We start from the raw sequence: 16,595 nt of genomic DNA on the forward strand, positions 1-16,595 counted from the left end.
GAATTCCTGCCGAGTGGGAGAGGCAAGGGGAGTTTCATAAGCTCTCCCCTGAGGATTCTGAGGATAATTGCTGGAACTGAAATTCTGTATAAGCAGGTAGTAGTAAGAATGTGCAAAACTTGCATTATTATGTATTCAAACCATAGACTGATGGACAGAGGGCAATTGTGGGAGTGTGCACTTGTGTACAGATATGGAATTATGTATTCCTACACTATACATATATTTATAATGGGTATCTCTGCAGTGTTGGAATAAAAGTATTATGTTTTTCTTCTCTTTTCTGTATTTTCTAAATTTTCTGCAAAGACTATGTATTACTTTAATAATGAAGTAAGTCAACATTTTACAAAGAAATAGAATAGTATAAGCATTCTTTTTTCTATCCAACCGTTCTGTACATATTTGATCTTTTTTAAATTATGTTTTATTATAGTTGAGATATGTACATATTCAATTTTCCAATTAGACCTCAACTTGATCCCACTTGAAAGAAAACACTGTGCTTGTTTGTGTCTCTGTATCATTCAAGTCTGTATGGTTACGTATGATGTACGGTCAAAACAGTTGATACTATCTTTGAATAATAATTATCAGTTTTTAACAAATTAATTATTCAAAGTGAGAAATACAGGCTATTTCCCATTGGAATTTTGGTGGTTTTTGTCTCAGAAGATAGTCCCCCACAGATAACAATATTGTTCATTATGCTGAAATTCACTACCCAACCCATAAAAGCATAGGACAGCTTCAGTCCCATGTTACAGAAACTAACCATCATGAGTACCTACACAGTGAGATTACCACATTTCTCAGCACCCACTGGGGTTTCTATGGTCTGGCCTGGGGGATTCAGCACCCCAAGTAGTCAAAGCTGGTATAGGAGGGGCACTGGTTTTACTGTGAGTTCATGCAAAATCTGGACTTCTTTTTCCTTCCAATGTCATAAAAAGTGCACAAACTTTGCTCAAGTTAGGTCCTCCACTCACTAGTCTGTGTGACGATGGGTAAGATAGTTAACCTCTCTGACCCTACTCTATAAAATGAGAATTTGAATACCTACATTGCAAGGTTTTTGTGAGGACCAAAAATAATACTATATTAAAGGGCTGAGTACAGTAACTGTCATACTGAAGGCACTTAATAAATAGTGGCAAAGATAATATGAATAATTATTTCATCAAATTATGGCAATGATAATGAATAATTATAATAATTATAATGAATAATTATAGTAATAGCACAATTTGCAACTTTCGTTTCAAATTATTGGTTGCTTCCAACCACAGTCTCCCTTCTCCCTGACTCCCACAATAAATGGTACACTGTCACAGCTTCTCACCTACTTATTCATTTATTCACTCAGCAAATAACTGATGAGCAGTTTTATAATTTCCCTGAGGGTCTGAGCTGTAGATTTAACAATAATAGAGAAATCTAGCAGAGGATGTAGGAAGGCTCCTTCATAGGTACCCTTCTCTTCCCTCACAAGCTCTGGGATTCCAATTGTCTTCATGGTTTGAACCCTCCCAACCCCTCTAGTCTCAGCCCCAAAAGTTTCTCTCCCCTCTCTCACCTATGCTTCAGACACACCCAACTATTCTGCTCTCTCCTCTGTCCTGCTGGGTCAGCTGGTTTCTGGATGCACGTCTCCAGAGGCACCAGTAGAGGGAACACTTGCATGACCGCTGAGATTCCAGATCAGGTGGCAGCTGCTTACCTAAAGCACAGGGAGCTCAGCTCTGTGCTCTGTGATGACCTAGATGGGTGGGATGGGGGGGTGGAGGTGGGAGGGAGGTCCAAGAGGGAGGGGATATAGGTATACATACAGCTGATTCACTTCATTGTACAGCAGAAACTAACACAACACTGTAAAACAATTATACTCCAATAAATAAACAAACAAGGAGAAACACTTTCACTGTACTGGGATAGGTAAGGGGAAAAAAGGGTCCCATTATGAGAATGCAGGTCTGGGAATGAGATTTGGAGCAGATGTATCAGCATGTCATGGTCCTTGACACTCCAGACACTCCAGATATGAAGGCTGCCTTTTCTACAACTGGGGACTCTGTGCCATCTGGAAGCTAGGCCCCCCTCCCTTACAACGACTTGCCACATACCTGTGATCTGCTTGCAGTGGGTTTATCTCTCCTGTCCACTTCCTCGCACCCACCCAGCCCACCCCCCGGATCTCTCTACCTATCAACCTAACTGCTGTTTTAAAACATTTCCCCTAATTCTATTCAACCCTTTAGTTTTAATTTTTTTAATTTACCTTTTAAAATATTAGATCCTACTTTTAATCCTCAACACCATCAAGTTGTTTCCAGCTTTTCATTTCAATGATATTAATCTTTTGTTTTCATTACATTTATTCACCCTTTCATTTAAAGCACATTCTAGTCTTTATATACTATCTTAAGTCTTAACATTTCAACTCTGTATTTTTCTTAATTGGATTTTAAATTCTTTTCCTTTGAACTTCTATTCTCTTTATTTCCTCTGTCTTATTCCATGACCTCATTTCTGCCTTCTCTTTTTAAACCTGCTGAATTTTGTCTTTCCCCTCCAGGAGCCCCTTCACTTTTTTCTTTTTCTTTTTTGTGTGTATGTGGACTTATGCTATGATGATCAGTCAGAACTATATAGGGGTGAAAGCCATGGAGAGAACCCCTATCACTTCCCAGGAAATTGGAGAGCTTTGTCTAGCCCAGCCCTTGACTCCCAATATGTATCCTCCCAGAATATTCTAGAAATATCTACATTAGCTGTCTCTGTGTTATTGCTTTCTCCATACAGAAAACACAGTGAATTCACTAGAACACGGATGCTTCCTAATATTTCACACTTTTCATCATCTAGCCCTTACATGAAGATTTTCAAGTATTAAAAATTATCACCAGCATTATAACCCCTTGATTAGGGCACACTAACAGCTACATATTGGTAGTTAAGTATATGTGCTTTGAGCCAGGTAGCCTGGGTACAAATTCCAGTTCAACAACTTATTTACCTGCTGCATGATCTCATACCATTTCTTCTTGTCTTCTTAGCCTCAGCTTCCTCACAATTAAAATGGGGTAATAATATTATCTACCCCCTAAATCTGCGGTCAGGATTTGGTGAGATGATATACATCAAGGGTGCCTATCTATGCCAGAGAATTTCCTCAAGAGAAAGCAAAGCCCAAACTCTAAAAATAAAGTATTATCTTCTCACATCAGCCTGGGCTAAAGAAAGAATGGCTAACTAAGTGTTACAATGGTTTTTGGATGCTTACAGGAAAGCTTTACAGTCTAGTTTGTGATCAGCTCACCTTGGGAACTGAAGAAAGGACCTCAAGGGTCAGTTGGCTTATGAATTTTAAGTACTGTGATAAAACAGAATAAGTGACAACCTTACGCCTGCTGCCCACGGGAATGTGTTTATTCCCAAGGCAATAAAAACTCTGCCTCACTTGGCAAGATGATATTGTTGGACTAATAATATTTAGACTCTCCAAGAGCAAGTGTTAGAGTAAATAAATTAATTAGAAGTAAGCTACCAACCATTTCTAATGATCGTGGGGGAGAAGGAACTATGAGGACCAGGACCCGCTTTCTCCTGAGGACAGGATCAGGGGCACGTGAGGAGGGTGGGAGGAGTGAGTGGGCACTAAAGGGGAACTGCCCCACTGCCAGGAGGTGGAGGGCTTTTGATGCATTGTGTTGATTCAGGGTAACCAGAATGTATATATACATATAAACAGAGATCCTTACTTTTGCTTTTCAGTTTGTAATTCCTCCTCCTGAGCTCTGCACAAGTCCTCATTAAGGTTGACGACTTGGTCACAGGATAAATGTGGAGAAATGTAAGTTCCATCTACTTGCAGGTCATCAAAGCAAGGCTTCCTGAAGGCATACGAGTCATCACAGCAGTGACCCACGCCAGCATTGATAGGCTCTGCCTCGTGTCTTCTGCATAGAGCTCCAAGAATTAGCTTTGCCTTCCCCAGAAAAGAATTAAAATAAGAGCCATAAGGTTTGTGGTCATTAATATTATTTTTTTTTATCCATAGAAAAGTATTCTCAAATTCTAGTTTCCTGCTAATTTGGCCTGGATTTCACTGTCTGGGAAAGAGCAAGAGTGTCAGGTGAAGCCTGGTTCTCAGCCTTGTCCTCCCTCTTCCTGTCATCCTCAAAGGTCAGTTCCCTTGGACCCGACCTCCCAATTCCTCCTCAGTGTGCAATTTATAGACCAGTGTTGACTTGAGGCAGGAGTTTCTTATGCTCCATCAAATTAAAATCAAGTCTCAGGTCAACATGACTGCTAATTTGACCCAGATGCAAGACTGATGAGTGCACTTCTAAAAAAGCTCAAATCCAATGTGTTTCTGTGTTTTATAACTGGACATCTGTAACTACCACAGAACTTGGTATATGATAAATCACCTATAAACACTGGTTGAATTAATGAAAAAGTGAATAAATGAATGGTGAAAGGAATCCCTGGATCTTATTTCAGTTGTCTCCTTCCATTTTCTTGTCTCCTTCTAGAACAGTCACCTTGCCTTGCTCCCAGGGTGTGTCTGATACTTATCCTGATGCTGACTGCAAGGCTGCCTGTATTCCACTCTGAGTATAATGACCACACAAATTCCCTGTCACTTATCTATGTGGGGATGAAGTGACTGAAACCAGTGAGCATCAATATTTAATTTATGAATTTATTGAAGTAACCAAAGAGATCACTTAAAAACAAGGTTTTAGGAATATAAATCAAGAGTTCCCCAAGGAAGGCATGATTAGATAATAAAAATTTATAATAAAATAAAAGGAAAACAGAGCTGGATAATAAAAAATTTTAAATCTGTAACCAAAACAACTATATTTTATCAGAAAAAAAGACTAACTTAGTATAGAGGAGATGCTCTACCAAGAATATAGGACAAAGAAAGCTGTCACCAAACAAGAATTCAGTAGCGTTAAAATATACCACTTGAGAGAGACCTGGAGATGAGCATCCAGGTCCTGGAGTGATGTTCTCCATTGCTAGGAGGGAATAATTCATATCCCTGGAAGAAATATCCCTCAAGACCATCCCTGCCCTTCCTCTGATTCCATTTGCATGAATACCCATATCCTAATTCAACTTCCCAAGTAATGTGATTCAGGGAAAAGTGTAGCCTAGTTATTAGACCCAATTATTCTTGACGTTGGGAAGACATTTCTCACTGTAAATGAAACCTGGTATTCTGTCTAATGAAGGTAACACTTGTAAGTTTGATGTAAGATAACAGAAAATATAAATATTTGGCCTTTGACCCTGGTTCCTGACCCAAAGCTCCTGGTATGCTCATAAATTGCTAAGTGATAAGGGCATTAGGAGCAGCTTTTGTTCTAATGAGATGACTCTGAGTGAGCTCCTGGATGGCTTCTGGATGGGGGCTGGTCTCCAGAAAGACCAAGACATGATTAGAAGCTTGGAATTTTTAGCCCCACCCCCATGCTCCAGAGAGGGGAAAGAAGCTGAAAATACAGTTAATAATTGGTCATGTCTATGTGAGGAAGCCTCCATAAAAATCCCAATAGTATGGGGTTCAGTGGGCTTTCAGGTGAGTGAACACATCCAAGTACCGAGAGGGTGAGCACCCCAACTCCACAGGACACTCCTGCACTTGGGACCCTCCCAGGTCTCACCCTATGTATCTTTTGTCTGGCTGTTCTTCTGCATCTTTTTCATATCCTTCAATAAACTGATAACTGTGTTTTCCTGAGTTCTGTGAACTGCTCTAGAAAATTAATTGAATCCAAGGAGGGGGTTGTGGAAACCTCCGATTTATAGCTAATCAGTCAGAAGCACAGGTGACAACTTGGACTTGTGATTGGCATCTGAAGTGAGGTGGGAGCAGTCCTGTGGAACTGAGCCCTCAACCCGTAGGATCTGATGCTATCTCCAAGCAGATAGTGTTAGAATTGAGTTAAATTGTAGGATTCCCAGTGCTTGCTTTGGGGGGAAAAAAAAAAACCCACACACATCTGGTGTCAGAAGTGTTGTGAGTATGGTAATCGTGTGAGAGTAAAGGAGAAACACAAGAGGAAACTGGGTGGTTTTTTTCCTACACTTTTGATTAGTATGAGTTAGTCTAAAATCAGCAAAATCGCTTTTGTTGACTTGAAAATCCAGGGAATAGACCTTGGGTTATGATCCAGGCAAAGGTCTGGTGAATCTGACATCCCCAGTTTTTGCAAAGTGATAGTCTTATTTATCCCTGCTGCTAATCAAAGACAATTGGCATGAACTGACCAGAAATAAATTCTCTTAAGGACAGAATTATAAGGTTCCATTGACAATTCATAGATGTGTCCACCAATATGAGACTGATTGCTGGGGCTTGCAGTTCAGAACTTTTAACAACAGACAAACATGCAGTCAAGGATGCGCTTACCGAGTTCTCCATGCAAGCAAACTGTTGCTCATCATTCAGTGGGCAACATGTGGTGGCAGCAGCTGCCATGCTCTTCGTGAATATAACCAACTCCTGAGCAGATAGTTGTGGGGCTTTCTTAGTATAAAGGACTATGAGCCTGAAAGAATAATTTCCTCTTATTCCTGGCAATGGCTATGTGCCCCAAATGAAGAATTCTACAAAGTTTTTCTCAATATCTGACATTGTCTCTGATGTGGGATGAGCAAGTCATTAGACTGGGTTTAAGTCTATCCTTTTAGTTCTTGACCCAGGGGCTCAATGGCTTATTCAGTATACCTGGAATTCCCTTTCCACCTCACACATTGCTCCACTCTGATCCATCTTCTTTCTACTTATGAAGGATACTGTGATAGCTAATTTGGATGGCTGCAAAATCAGACTCATAGTAAACAGCTTCTGAAATAAATATATGCACAGGCCATTAAAGCATGTATTGGTTGTCTACAACGTGTAGGAATAGAAGCTACAGCAACCAACGATCAGGAAACATGTCCTACTCTCATGGTCTCACGCCTCTAGTGGTGGAGATAGAGGAGTACACTCAGTGTAATGAGAGGAATAGAGAATGCTATAGGTGCACACAGAACGACAACTAATCCCATCCCAGGGAGGTCAGGTAGGCTTCCTAGAGGAAATGACATGTGAGCTGAGATCTGACAATAACTAAAAATGAGCCAGGTGAAGGGGAGTGAAAGTAAGAAGGGAGCATTTAAAAAGTCACTGATTGTGATTTTTTTCTTAATTAGGGGGGATTGGGAATTGGAGAGAGGAGAAGGAAGAAAGCTTAACTATAGAATCAGATTTACATTGTTTTAAAGATAATTATGGTTGCTATATAAAGAATGGATTGGAGGTGGGCAAGAGGCAAAGTGAGGGAAGAAAAGTCCATGCCAGTAATTCAAGTGATGGCCTGAACTAGGAGAGTGGTAGTGGGAACTGAGGGATATGGAGAGAGATTTTAATGAGAAACTCTGCAGAACTGAATTTGAGGACAAAATGTCAGAATCATTTATTGCATTTATATTATAATGGAGTTAGGGGAAGAATTTAGCTATAGCATCCAAGGAAATAGTCAACCTAATCCAGTGCTTCTTAAAGTGTGACCCCTGGATTGGCAGCATCCCCTGGGTACTTGTTAGAAGTACAAATTCTCATGCCCCACTCCAGATGTACTGAATCAGAAACTCTAGAGGTGGGCTGTATTTAACAAGTCCTCCAAGTAATTTTGATGCACTCTAAAGTTTGAGAGCCACCGGTCTAATCCTTAAGCTAGATGTTAGCAATTAAACACAACAGTAAAAAAAAATAATAATAAGCCACATATTCTAAAACAAGAATAATTTTTTTGGATCCATTATTCTGGACATTTAATTTAAGCTCAATATTATGGGACACTGTATCAAACTGAACTTTTCCCCAATACTCTGCTTCTTTTTTTTTTTTTTTTTGAGTAGAGTTCCCTGTGCTATACAGCAGGTTCTTATTAGTTACCTATTTTATATCTGTTTCAATTTTAAGATCATTTTATCAAAACACACACACACACACACACACACACACACACACACACACACAAAACTGTTTGGATTTTTATTGAAATAACATCCACAAACGTAGTGCTCTCCACCTGGTTTTCTGCATTCAGTTGGTTTTTTTTTTGAATTTTTGAATTTTATTTTGTTTGTTTTTTTATACAGCAGGTTCTTATTAGTTATCCATTTTATACGTATTATTGTATATATGTGTGATGAATTGGGAGATTGGGATTGACATATATACTCTGCTTCTTAATAGACTATTACAGTAAGATCTTAAAGGTAACTGAAAATTGGCTTTTTTGTTTTTTTGATATCTTAATCTTTGAAATACAATGGGATTTACCAGGCTCTCTGCACACAAAGAGTTAACATGTGCTCCCTCTGACTAAGGTGCCTATTTATCTCTACTCTTGATGGTGAAAATACTGTATTTGCTATATTGACCTGACTTGAAACTGACAAGAAAACCTAGATTAGATCTCTGTTGCAGCCTTGACTCCAGATTGCATGCAAAGCCCCAAACTAAATGTCCAGGTGAAGGGTAGAGGGCTCCTGTGGGATTGCGGAAGGGCAGTCAGGGTCTGCTGGCTCCCTGACCTCTGGGCATTGACTGGAATCTGGAAACTGGCCCAAAAAGCAATGTAAAAGCACCCAAGGTTATGTGGACAACTGTCTTATCAAGACAAAGATAACTAGGTTAATTCTGAACTGAGTTTTCCCTTGGCCTCTGAGATTTTAAGGTTGAATACAGACTCTTAGCAACTCTCAGCGGCAGGAGTCAACAAAAACTCACGAACAACCATAAATCGGACAGTATCTTGGAAGCATACCTGTCATGGAAGTTACTCTCTCCTAATTTCTCATGTAAATCACACTGATTTTTCACATGCTCACGGCTTTCATGAACCACTCTTTGAAACATCTCTTCCTGAAAAATAAAGATAATCAGTGTTTATCTATCGTTGCAACAATATATCTTGAGGTAAGATTGCAAAACCATCTTCTGTAATAGTTTAATGTGACTGTTTTACTAAACCCAGGGTTTTATTTACTTAGTGAGTTTGGAAATGTTGAAAAAACACATTTTGCTGAAACAGGAATGGCCATGTACTTTGTGGAGAAAAAAGTGGGACAGCAAGATTGATATTTAGTTTCCTGTGGTATGACCTCATTTATGGGCTTAAATGGCATATTTTACAAGCATAAAGCTAACCATTCATCAAGCCAAAAAGAGGTCCTTAAAAGTAATTTATAGAGCTAAGTTTAATTGATCAGAATGTGTGTGTGTATGCGTGCATATTGGTTATTTTTAATAATACAGCATTTTTATGTAAACAGTATAGATATAGAGATATGGATGTAGGTATAGAAATATAGATACATATTAAGAAGTCATGGTTTAATAAGAACAAGTACCGGACTTGAACATAGTAAAGCACTCCACAAATACACGTTAAAGGGAATCACATGGAATTCTCAGAGCTAAATGAAAGTTCAAAGAATTCTTGAACAGTGCAAATAAAATTCCAGTGGGAAGATACAAGTGACCTTGCAGACTTAGCTCTTTGGTAGGAGCACTGGTTATCTTCTTAAGTAATCAGACCCAGTCCACCTGATCCTAATAAACAGTATTTGTTATAGTAAAAATTTTACCTGATTGGCAAACTGTTTGCCTGGATTTAACACTTAGCCTTGTCCTTATTGCCTGTGTGACATTGGACAAGTCACCTGAACCTTCTGAAACTCAAAACTCTCATCTACAAAATGTAGCTAGTACTTATGCCATTACCTATCTTACCAAGCTGTTGTGAGAATAAAATAGGACACTTGTTGTAAAGCTACTTTGTAAACTCTAAACATCCATGCTCCTATAAGGGGCTATTATCATAATGATGATTGTGGAGTCTACAGGTGATGCTATGAAAGGGTGCTAACCTACAAAAGACTAAGTCGCCTTCATTTAGCCTTCTCTCCGGGAACAGGAAGATGCTAGGTGTACCTGCTTGAGCTCAAACAGGACAAGAAATGCCTTCATCCTCCATCCCCACCTCTCTATAAATACGTAAGCCACTAATCAGCATAACAAAAGCCAGAACCACCTGGCTCCTGGTAAACTGTGGATAACAGATGTCTGGTCAGAGATTTGTAAGGCAACCGGCTTTTTCCATGTCAACTACACAACAGGAGCTGCTGCCTGTGAACAGTATGATTTCTGGCCTGAGATAGGGACAGTTTCCAGGCCTGCTTGGTGGAAACCGTCAACCTTCCCTCACCCTAATAGGCTATGCTTTCATGCTACCTGCTACCATGCCAAGCAAATTTTAGAGAAGACTGCACAGAGTTGTTTTCATAAAACACAGAATCTGTAAGGCAGTGACTCACACAGAAAGTTGCTGCTGTATAATGATGTGGCCTTTGGTTTAGACAGAAATCAAAGTTTTTGTGTAGTGCTTGCAATTAGAAAGAACATGCGTAATCATCTTACAAAAGTACAGCACTACTAACAGCATTGGACCTTTCCCTATGTTTATAATCACTTATGAGAAACAGGTTTAAAAAAAGGAATTTACCCCATGACTATAGCATTCCAGAGGATTTTCTAATTTACAGCATTTTCCCAGTAAGTTTTGATATACTGTATCCACTCTTAAAATCACTGGAACTGCCAACTCTGGATGTCTTCTTGAATATTCATAAAGAAACCTGTAAGCACATGAAGCATATCAGAAAGTAAACACTAAATTTCTGAAGCCATAGTTTTCTTTCAAAAGCCACCTATGACCATGACATTTATTCAATATTTTAACTGACTTTAGGTATTTGAAAATCTTGGGAGGCTGGCAGGGAAGTTTTATGGGCTATATTTTGAGATAAAAAATCAATAAAATTACGTGATTTTTCCAAAGTTACACAGTAGTGAGTGGCAGATTCAAACTTGAACCTAAAACATCCTGATAAGATTTAGTTCCTGGCTCAGGGTCTCTCCTTACTTTTACTAGAAATTCATTTCAAGCGTTTGGGTGAGAACATTTTTTGATGACCTTTGAGGCTAGATTTTATAAATATTACAATTTTTTTGTAAGACTGTGCTGACTAGGTATTAAATAACCACCTTCCCCTGTTTTCCACATAAGCCTTCAAGCATGAGTTGTCCGTAATCTGCACATTCTTCTGGGTTACAAGAAAGAGAAATTTGGACTCTAGAATATTTTCAAAGGAATCATAGAATTGTAGAAGGGACATCTGAAGTGATCTTATCCAACTGCCTCAGTTTACAGTTGGAACCCAAACGTCTGGGGAAATTAAGTGGCTTGAACTGCATTTCAAAGCTGATGCATGACCAAGCTAGACTGGAACTCAGGTCTTACAACTCATAGTCTAACGTAATTTCCACTAGGAAGTTGTGCCTATCGACTTTTTCAATACTAAATGCAAGTTTAGGGATAAGTGAGTTCAGGTAGTGATATTTATTTTTATAAGCCAGCGTCAAATGTAATTTTAGAAATATAGCTAAAGTCAATCTACAGAAAACTTTGAGGAAAATTCAAATTCTTATGTTTTGTTAGAATTTAGCTGCTCCAAATAATACCTCACAAAGTGACTTTGGAACTATTTCAATCACTCAGTAATATTGTCTTAATATTATAATACATTGAAATCAGTTTGCTTTATGCCCAAAATAATTTGCACTTCTGAATGGACACCAGAGATGTTAGAACTCCATCTCTTTAATCTTGTAATGCCACACTATGGCTTTGATAGTAGGCATTAAATTAATTAGAAGAGCTGGCCAGGCATACCAATCTGAAACCCTTACTTAGGGATGACTCTAAGTCCCTCAGAGCAAAGCCTGCACACACTTGATGCTCACTGTGTTTTTTAAAATTCCTATATTAGTTGTCAACATTTAAAAATCAAGAGACTTCCAACTTCTCTCAAAATGCAGTTGATCCAATGACCCAAAGCCTACATTCCCATATGGTAACAAGTAGCTAGAGTCAAAAAGTAGCTGCAACCTTGGACTCCACAAGGCATCTCCTCTCAGCCATTTAACGATTCACTCACATCACTGCCTCGCCTCTGTCATCATTCAAGTTTGCAATCTCTCCCAAAGAATCCATAAATACAATATACTATTACTAAGATTTTACAAAAAGCCATATTACTCTTGTAGGAAGTCATCTTGTTTGTCAGTGAATTGTTTGCATACAAACTGGTCTTCTGTAAACCTGCTAAGTGGCAGGGATGAGAGATCAGGTTTGTCATTTTCTGAGTTGATAATGCATTCCCCTCGGAATGGTTCTGGCAGTTCACAGCATGGAATGATCTTGCTGGATAGTGTAGCCTGTTTAGAGCAGGTATAGTTCATAAGCTGGCTCTATAAATATAAAAGAGCAGTTATTTTTGATGACTTCATTCTGAACTTATTTCTTTTTATTGTTATTAGTAGAAAATCAGAGAAAAACTTGGCATCTTATATTGCTTTTTCCATGGCAAACTGCGAGACCAAAAAAAGGTCATTTATAGTGACTCATTCTAATAAGAAACCTTCTCTATTTGACTTTACTCAAGTGTCACAAGTTCTTCTAACATCTCTTAAAGAACTTAAAGGGAGACAGACTGTATTATTGTTTTCAAGTTTAGCCCAACAAAATACAAATGAAGAGTTTTGTTACTTGCTACTGTTGTTATCGTTCTGGGATCCCAGTTTAGAAAACATTTTGTCTCTGTCATTTTCTATATACATTACTGTACTATTACTATAAAACTTACATATTTACTTATATATACACATACAAAAATAAGTATATGTGTGTATGAACAAGCTAGTCTCTATACTTAAGGAACTCACAATCTAGTTGGAGAGTCAAATAATTAAACAAGAATAATAATGCATTATAAAATAAATTGTTAGAGAATTGGATGTATTATATTTTGGAAGAAAAAAGAGAGATTGGCAATCCAGACTGGATAAAGGTCAGAGTGAAGATCTTGAATGATTTGAATCTTGAAGGACAAATAGAAGTTAGTTGGAAACAAATGGAGAGGAAAAGCTTACTAGAATTATCCATCTTTATATATAAAGAGTCTTAGAGGTGAAGAACATGGTGTACTTGGGAAATGGTACATAGGACATTTTGAGCTCATTGGGAAAATTTAGTTGAGATTAAGATTAAGGGATCAGGAGAGAAGAAGAATGTACTGAAGATTTAGATCTGAGAGTGGTAAATTGAAGCTGCATTGTGAGGTCAGGTTGAGACCGATAAGGGAGAGTGTGTACATTAGTTAAGTGACGAGCCTGCTCTCAGTGGCTTAATAGGATCCAGTCTGTTTCTTTCTCAATAAAGTCCTATTGAGAAGGGGAGGTGTATTGCCTCTGGGCAGTAGTTCTGAGAACCAGGCTGACAGAGGCCCCGTCATCTTCAACCTGTAGATTCTAACACTGACCTCAGATTGGGTGTTTTGGACAGGAGATTTTATAGACCAGGCCTAGAAATGACATAAATCACTTCTGACTAGGCTCCACCTAGTTGTGAGACTGGAGTAAATGGCGTTTTCCAAGAACTCTGTCTTGGAAAAGAACAGTGAATTAAACAGTCCCTTTGCAAAACTAATTACTTAAAGGAGAAAACATATATACATGGGGGGGAAAGGAGGTATAACTACATAATTGATGTTTTTAGTTATCAAATAATAATATTGTCATGTAGAACTCTATATTTCTAAATGAGAAAGTGCTAATGAAGGAGATTTTTTTAAAGGAAAATGTATATTTTAAAACCTGACAAAGATAAGTACAGTTGATTCTCATTATTCACAGTAGTTATAAACACTGAATTCGTGAATATTGAATCATCTACCCTAGAGGAAATACAGAACAAGCTTTCTGCAAGTCTCTGGCCACATTTTCATCAACAGATCAAGACATAACCTTATTTTGTGTATGTTTCTGTTTAAAAACACCTTATTTAATATAGAGTAGCCCACCCTTACCCTCAGGGGTTACATTCCAAGACCCCCAGTCAATGCCTGAAACTGCAGATAGTACCAAATATTATATATACTATGTTTTTTCCTGTACATACATACCTATGATAAAGTTTAATTTATAAATTAGGGACAGTAAGAGGTTAACAAAAATAACATAATAAAATAGAACAATTATAACAATATACTGTAATAAAAGTTATGTGAATGTTATCTCTCTCTCTCTCTCTCTCTCTCAAAATACCTTATTGTACAATTTTAATGTCTTTTCCACCTTAACTAAGCACTTATCATGCACTGTGGCCAAAACTTTCGCAGTTTGAGGTGTGACAGCAAAACTAACACGAATTTCTTTTTCCTTCTTCACAATTTCACAGATAAAAGAGTTGTTCTTACCATTGATCTTAGCAACCTCAGCATATGATTTTTTTTTTCTTATTCCTATTAAGTTGAGAACTTCCACCTTTCCACTTCAAGGGTATACTTTATGGCTTCTCTTTGGCAGATCCAAATTGCCAGAATCACTACTCTTGTGCACTGGGGCCATTGTTAAGTAAGGGTGACTTGAACACAAGCACTGTGATCCCAGGACAGCCAATCTGATAACCTATATGGCTGCTAAGTTACTAATCCCTGAGAAACGCTGGACAAAGGGATGATTCATGTCCCAGATGAGATGGAACAAGACGGCACAAGGTTTCATCATGCTACTCAGAATGGTGCACAATTTAAAACTTGTGAATTGTTTATTTCTGGATTTTTCTGTTCAATATTTTCAGATGAAAGTTGACTGTGATTAACTGAAACCTCAGAAAGCAAAGGGGGCAATAAGGGGGACACTGCATACAGGTGATTTATTCACATTGAACTCATAGCCACCAGCACTGTTCCTCATGCATGAACAAAGCTTATCTAAAATACATATTCTAAAATAGAGCTATCATACGACCCAGCAATCCCACTACTGGGCATATACCCCGAGAAAACCATAATTCAAAAAGAGTCATGTACCACAATGTTCATTGCAGCTCTATTTACAATATCCAGGACATGGAAGCAACCTAAGTGTCCATCGACAGATGAATGGATAAAGAAGATGTGGTACATATATACAATGGAATATTACTCAGCCATAAAAAGAAACGAAACTGAGTTATTTGTAGTGAGGTGGATGGACCTAGAGATTGTCATACAGAGTGAAGTAACTCAGAAAGAGAAAAATAAATACCGTATGCTAACACATACATATGGAATCTAAAAAAAAAAAAAAAAAAAGGTTCTGAAGAACCTAGGGGCAGGACAGGAATAAAGATGCAGACATAGAGAATGGACTTGAGGTCACGGGGAGGGGGAAAGTGTAAGTTGGGATGAGGTGAGAGAGTGGCGTGGACTTATATATACTACCAAATGTAAAACAGATAGCTAGTGGGAAGCAGCCGTATAGCACAGGGAGATCAGCTCGGAGATTTGTGACCACCTAGAGGGGTGGGATAGGGAGGGTGGGAGGGAGACGCAAGACGGAGGAGATATGGGGATATATGTTTATGTATAGCTGATTCACTTTGTTATAAATCAGAAACTAACACACCATTGTAAAGCAATTATACTCTAATAAAATAAAATACATATTCTTTCCACAAGGCACATCACAGCTTCTAGGAACACTAGACAACACTTCAGAACTATACTCGGGCCATTTTAAAGAGCTAACTCATCAACAAAAAGCACAGAAATGCAGAAAATGTGGCACTAAATAGACTGCAAAAAGAACACCTATTTACAGTATGAGAGCTACAACAAGAAAGCAGAGAGCATCACCTTGTTCTATTGTAGCTGGAGCCATGCACATGTGGCAACTCAGATTTCCACTGCTCTGAGCATGCATAAATCTGGGAATGACCACAAAGTGCTGTGAGTATTGATTTGGGGGTCACAAATAAATTTTGGCATGTAGGTGAATTCTCAAGTATAGAATTCATGAATAATGAAGATTGACTGAAAAAATGTTTAAATAAATCCATAACAAAAGAAATGGAGAAGCTGTCACATCAGTTTGTATCTCCATCCCTCCTCCAGTTTCACAGACAAACCTGAAAACAGATCAGTTACAGTGCTATTTAAGTTATTTCAGAGAATTCGAAAAGAAAAAAATTCTAATTCATCTTTTAGAAGTTATCATAACTGGATACCAAAACCTGATAAAATATGTGTCAAAAAAGAAAGTTCCAGATCCATTTCACATCTAAAGATAAATGCAAAAATGTGACATATATATATATGTAGAGAGAGAGAGAGACCATAGATATAGTAAAATGATATTGACTTGAGCAATGTAAAAATGGGTAAATATTAAGAAATCTTTTAATATAATTCTTCGATGGATAAGTCAAACAATAAAAATCAAATGATCGGGCTTCCCTGGTGGCGCAGTGGTTGGGAGTCCGCCTGCCGATGCAGGGGACATGGGTTCGTGCCCCGGTCTGGGAGGGTCCCGCGTGCCGCGGAGCGGCCGTGGCCGCTGGGCCTGCGCGTCCGGAGCCTGTGCTCTGCGGCGGGAGAGGCCGCAGCAGTGAGAGGCCCGCGTACCGCAAAAAAAA

The 16,595-nt window shown here is 38.5% G+C and overlaps 1 protein-coding gene across 1 annotated transcript in view; it reads right to left on the reverse strand.

Moving 5' to 3' along the window:
* LOC103089408 (alpha-fetoprotein-like) overlaps nt 1-16,595 on the reverse strand; it is a 39,663-nt gene that overhangs the window by 10,026 nt on the left and 13,042 nt on the right. The window contains exons 8-12 of the mRNA XM_007467574.1: nt 12,177-12,388; nt 10,581-10,713; nt 8,841-8,938; nt 6,431-6,569; nt 3,762-3,988 (exon numbers count right to left, since the gene is read on the reverse strand). Of these exons, the coding sequence (XP_007467636.1) occupies nt 3,762-3,988; nt 6,431-6,569; nt 8,841-8,938; nt 10,581-10,713; nt 12,177-12,388 (809 nt within the window). The remainder of the gene's footprint in view (nt 1-3,761; nt 3,989-6,430; nt 6,570-8,840; nt 8,939-10,580; nt 10,714-12,176; nt 12,389-16,595) is intronic.

This window comes from Lipotes vexillifer, unplaced genomic scaffold, assembly GCF_000442215.2.
Source record: "Lipotes vexillifer unplaced genomic scaffold, Lipotes_vexillifer_v1.1 scaffold1176, whole genome shotgun sequence".
Taxonomy (NCBI): domain Eukaryota; kingdom Metazoa; phylum Chordata; class Mammalia; order Artiodactyla; family Lipotidae; genus Lipotes; species Lipotes vexillifer.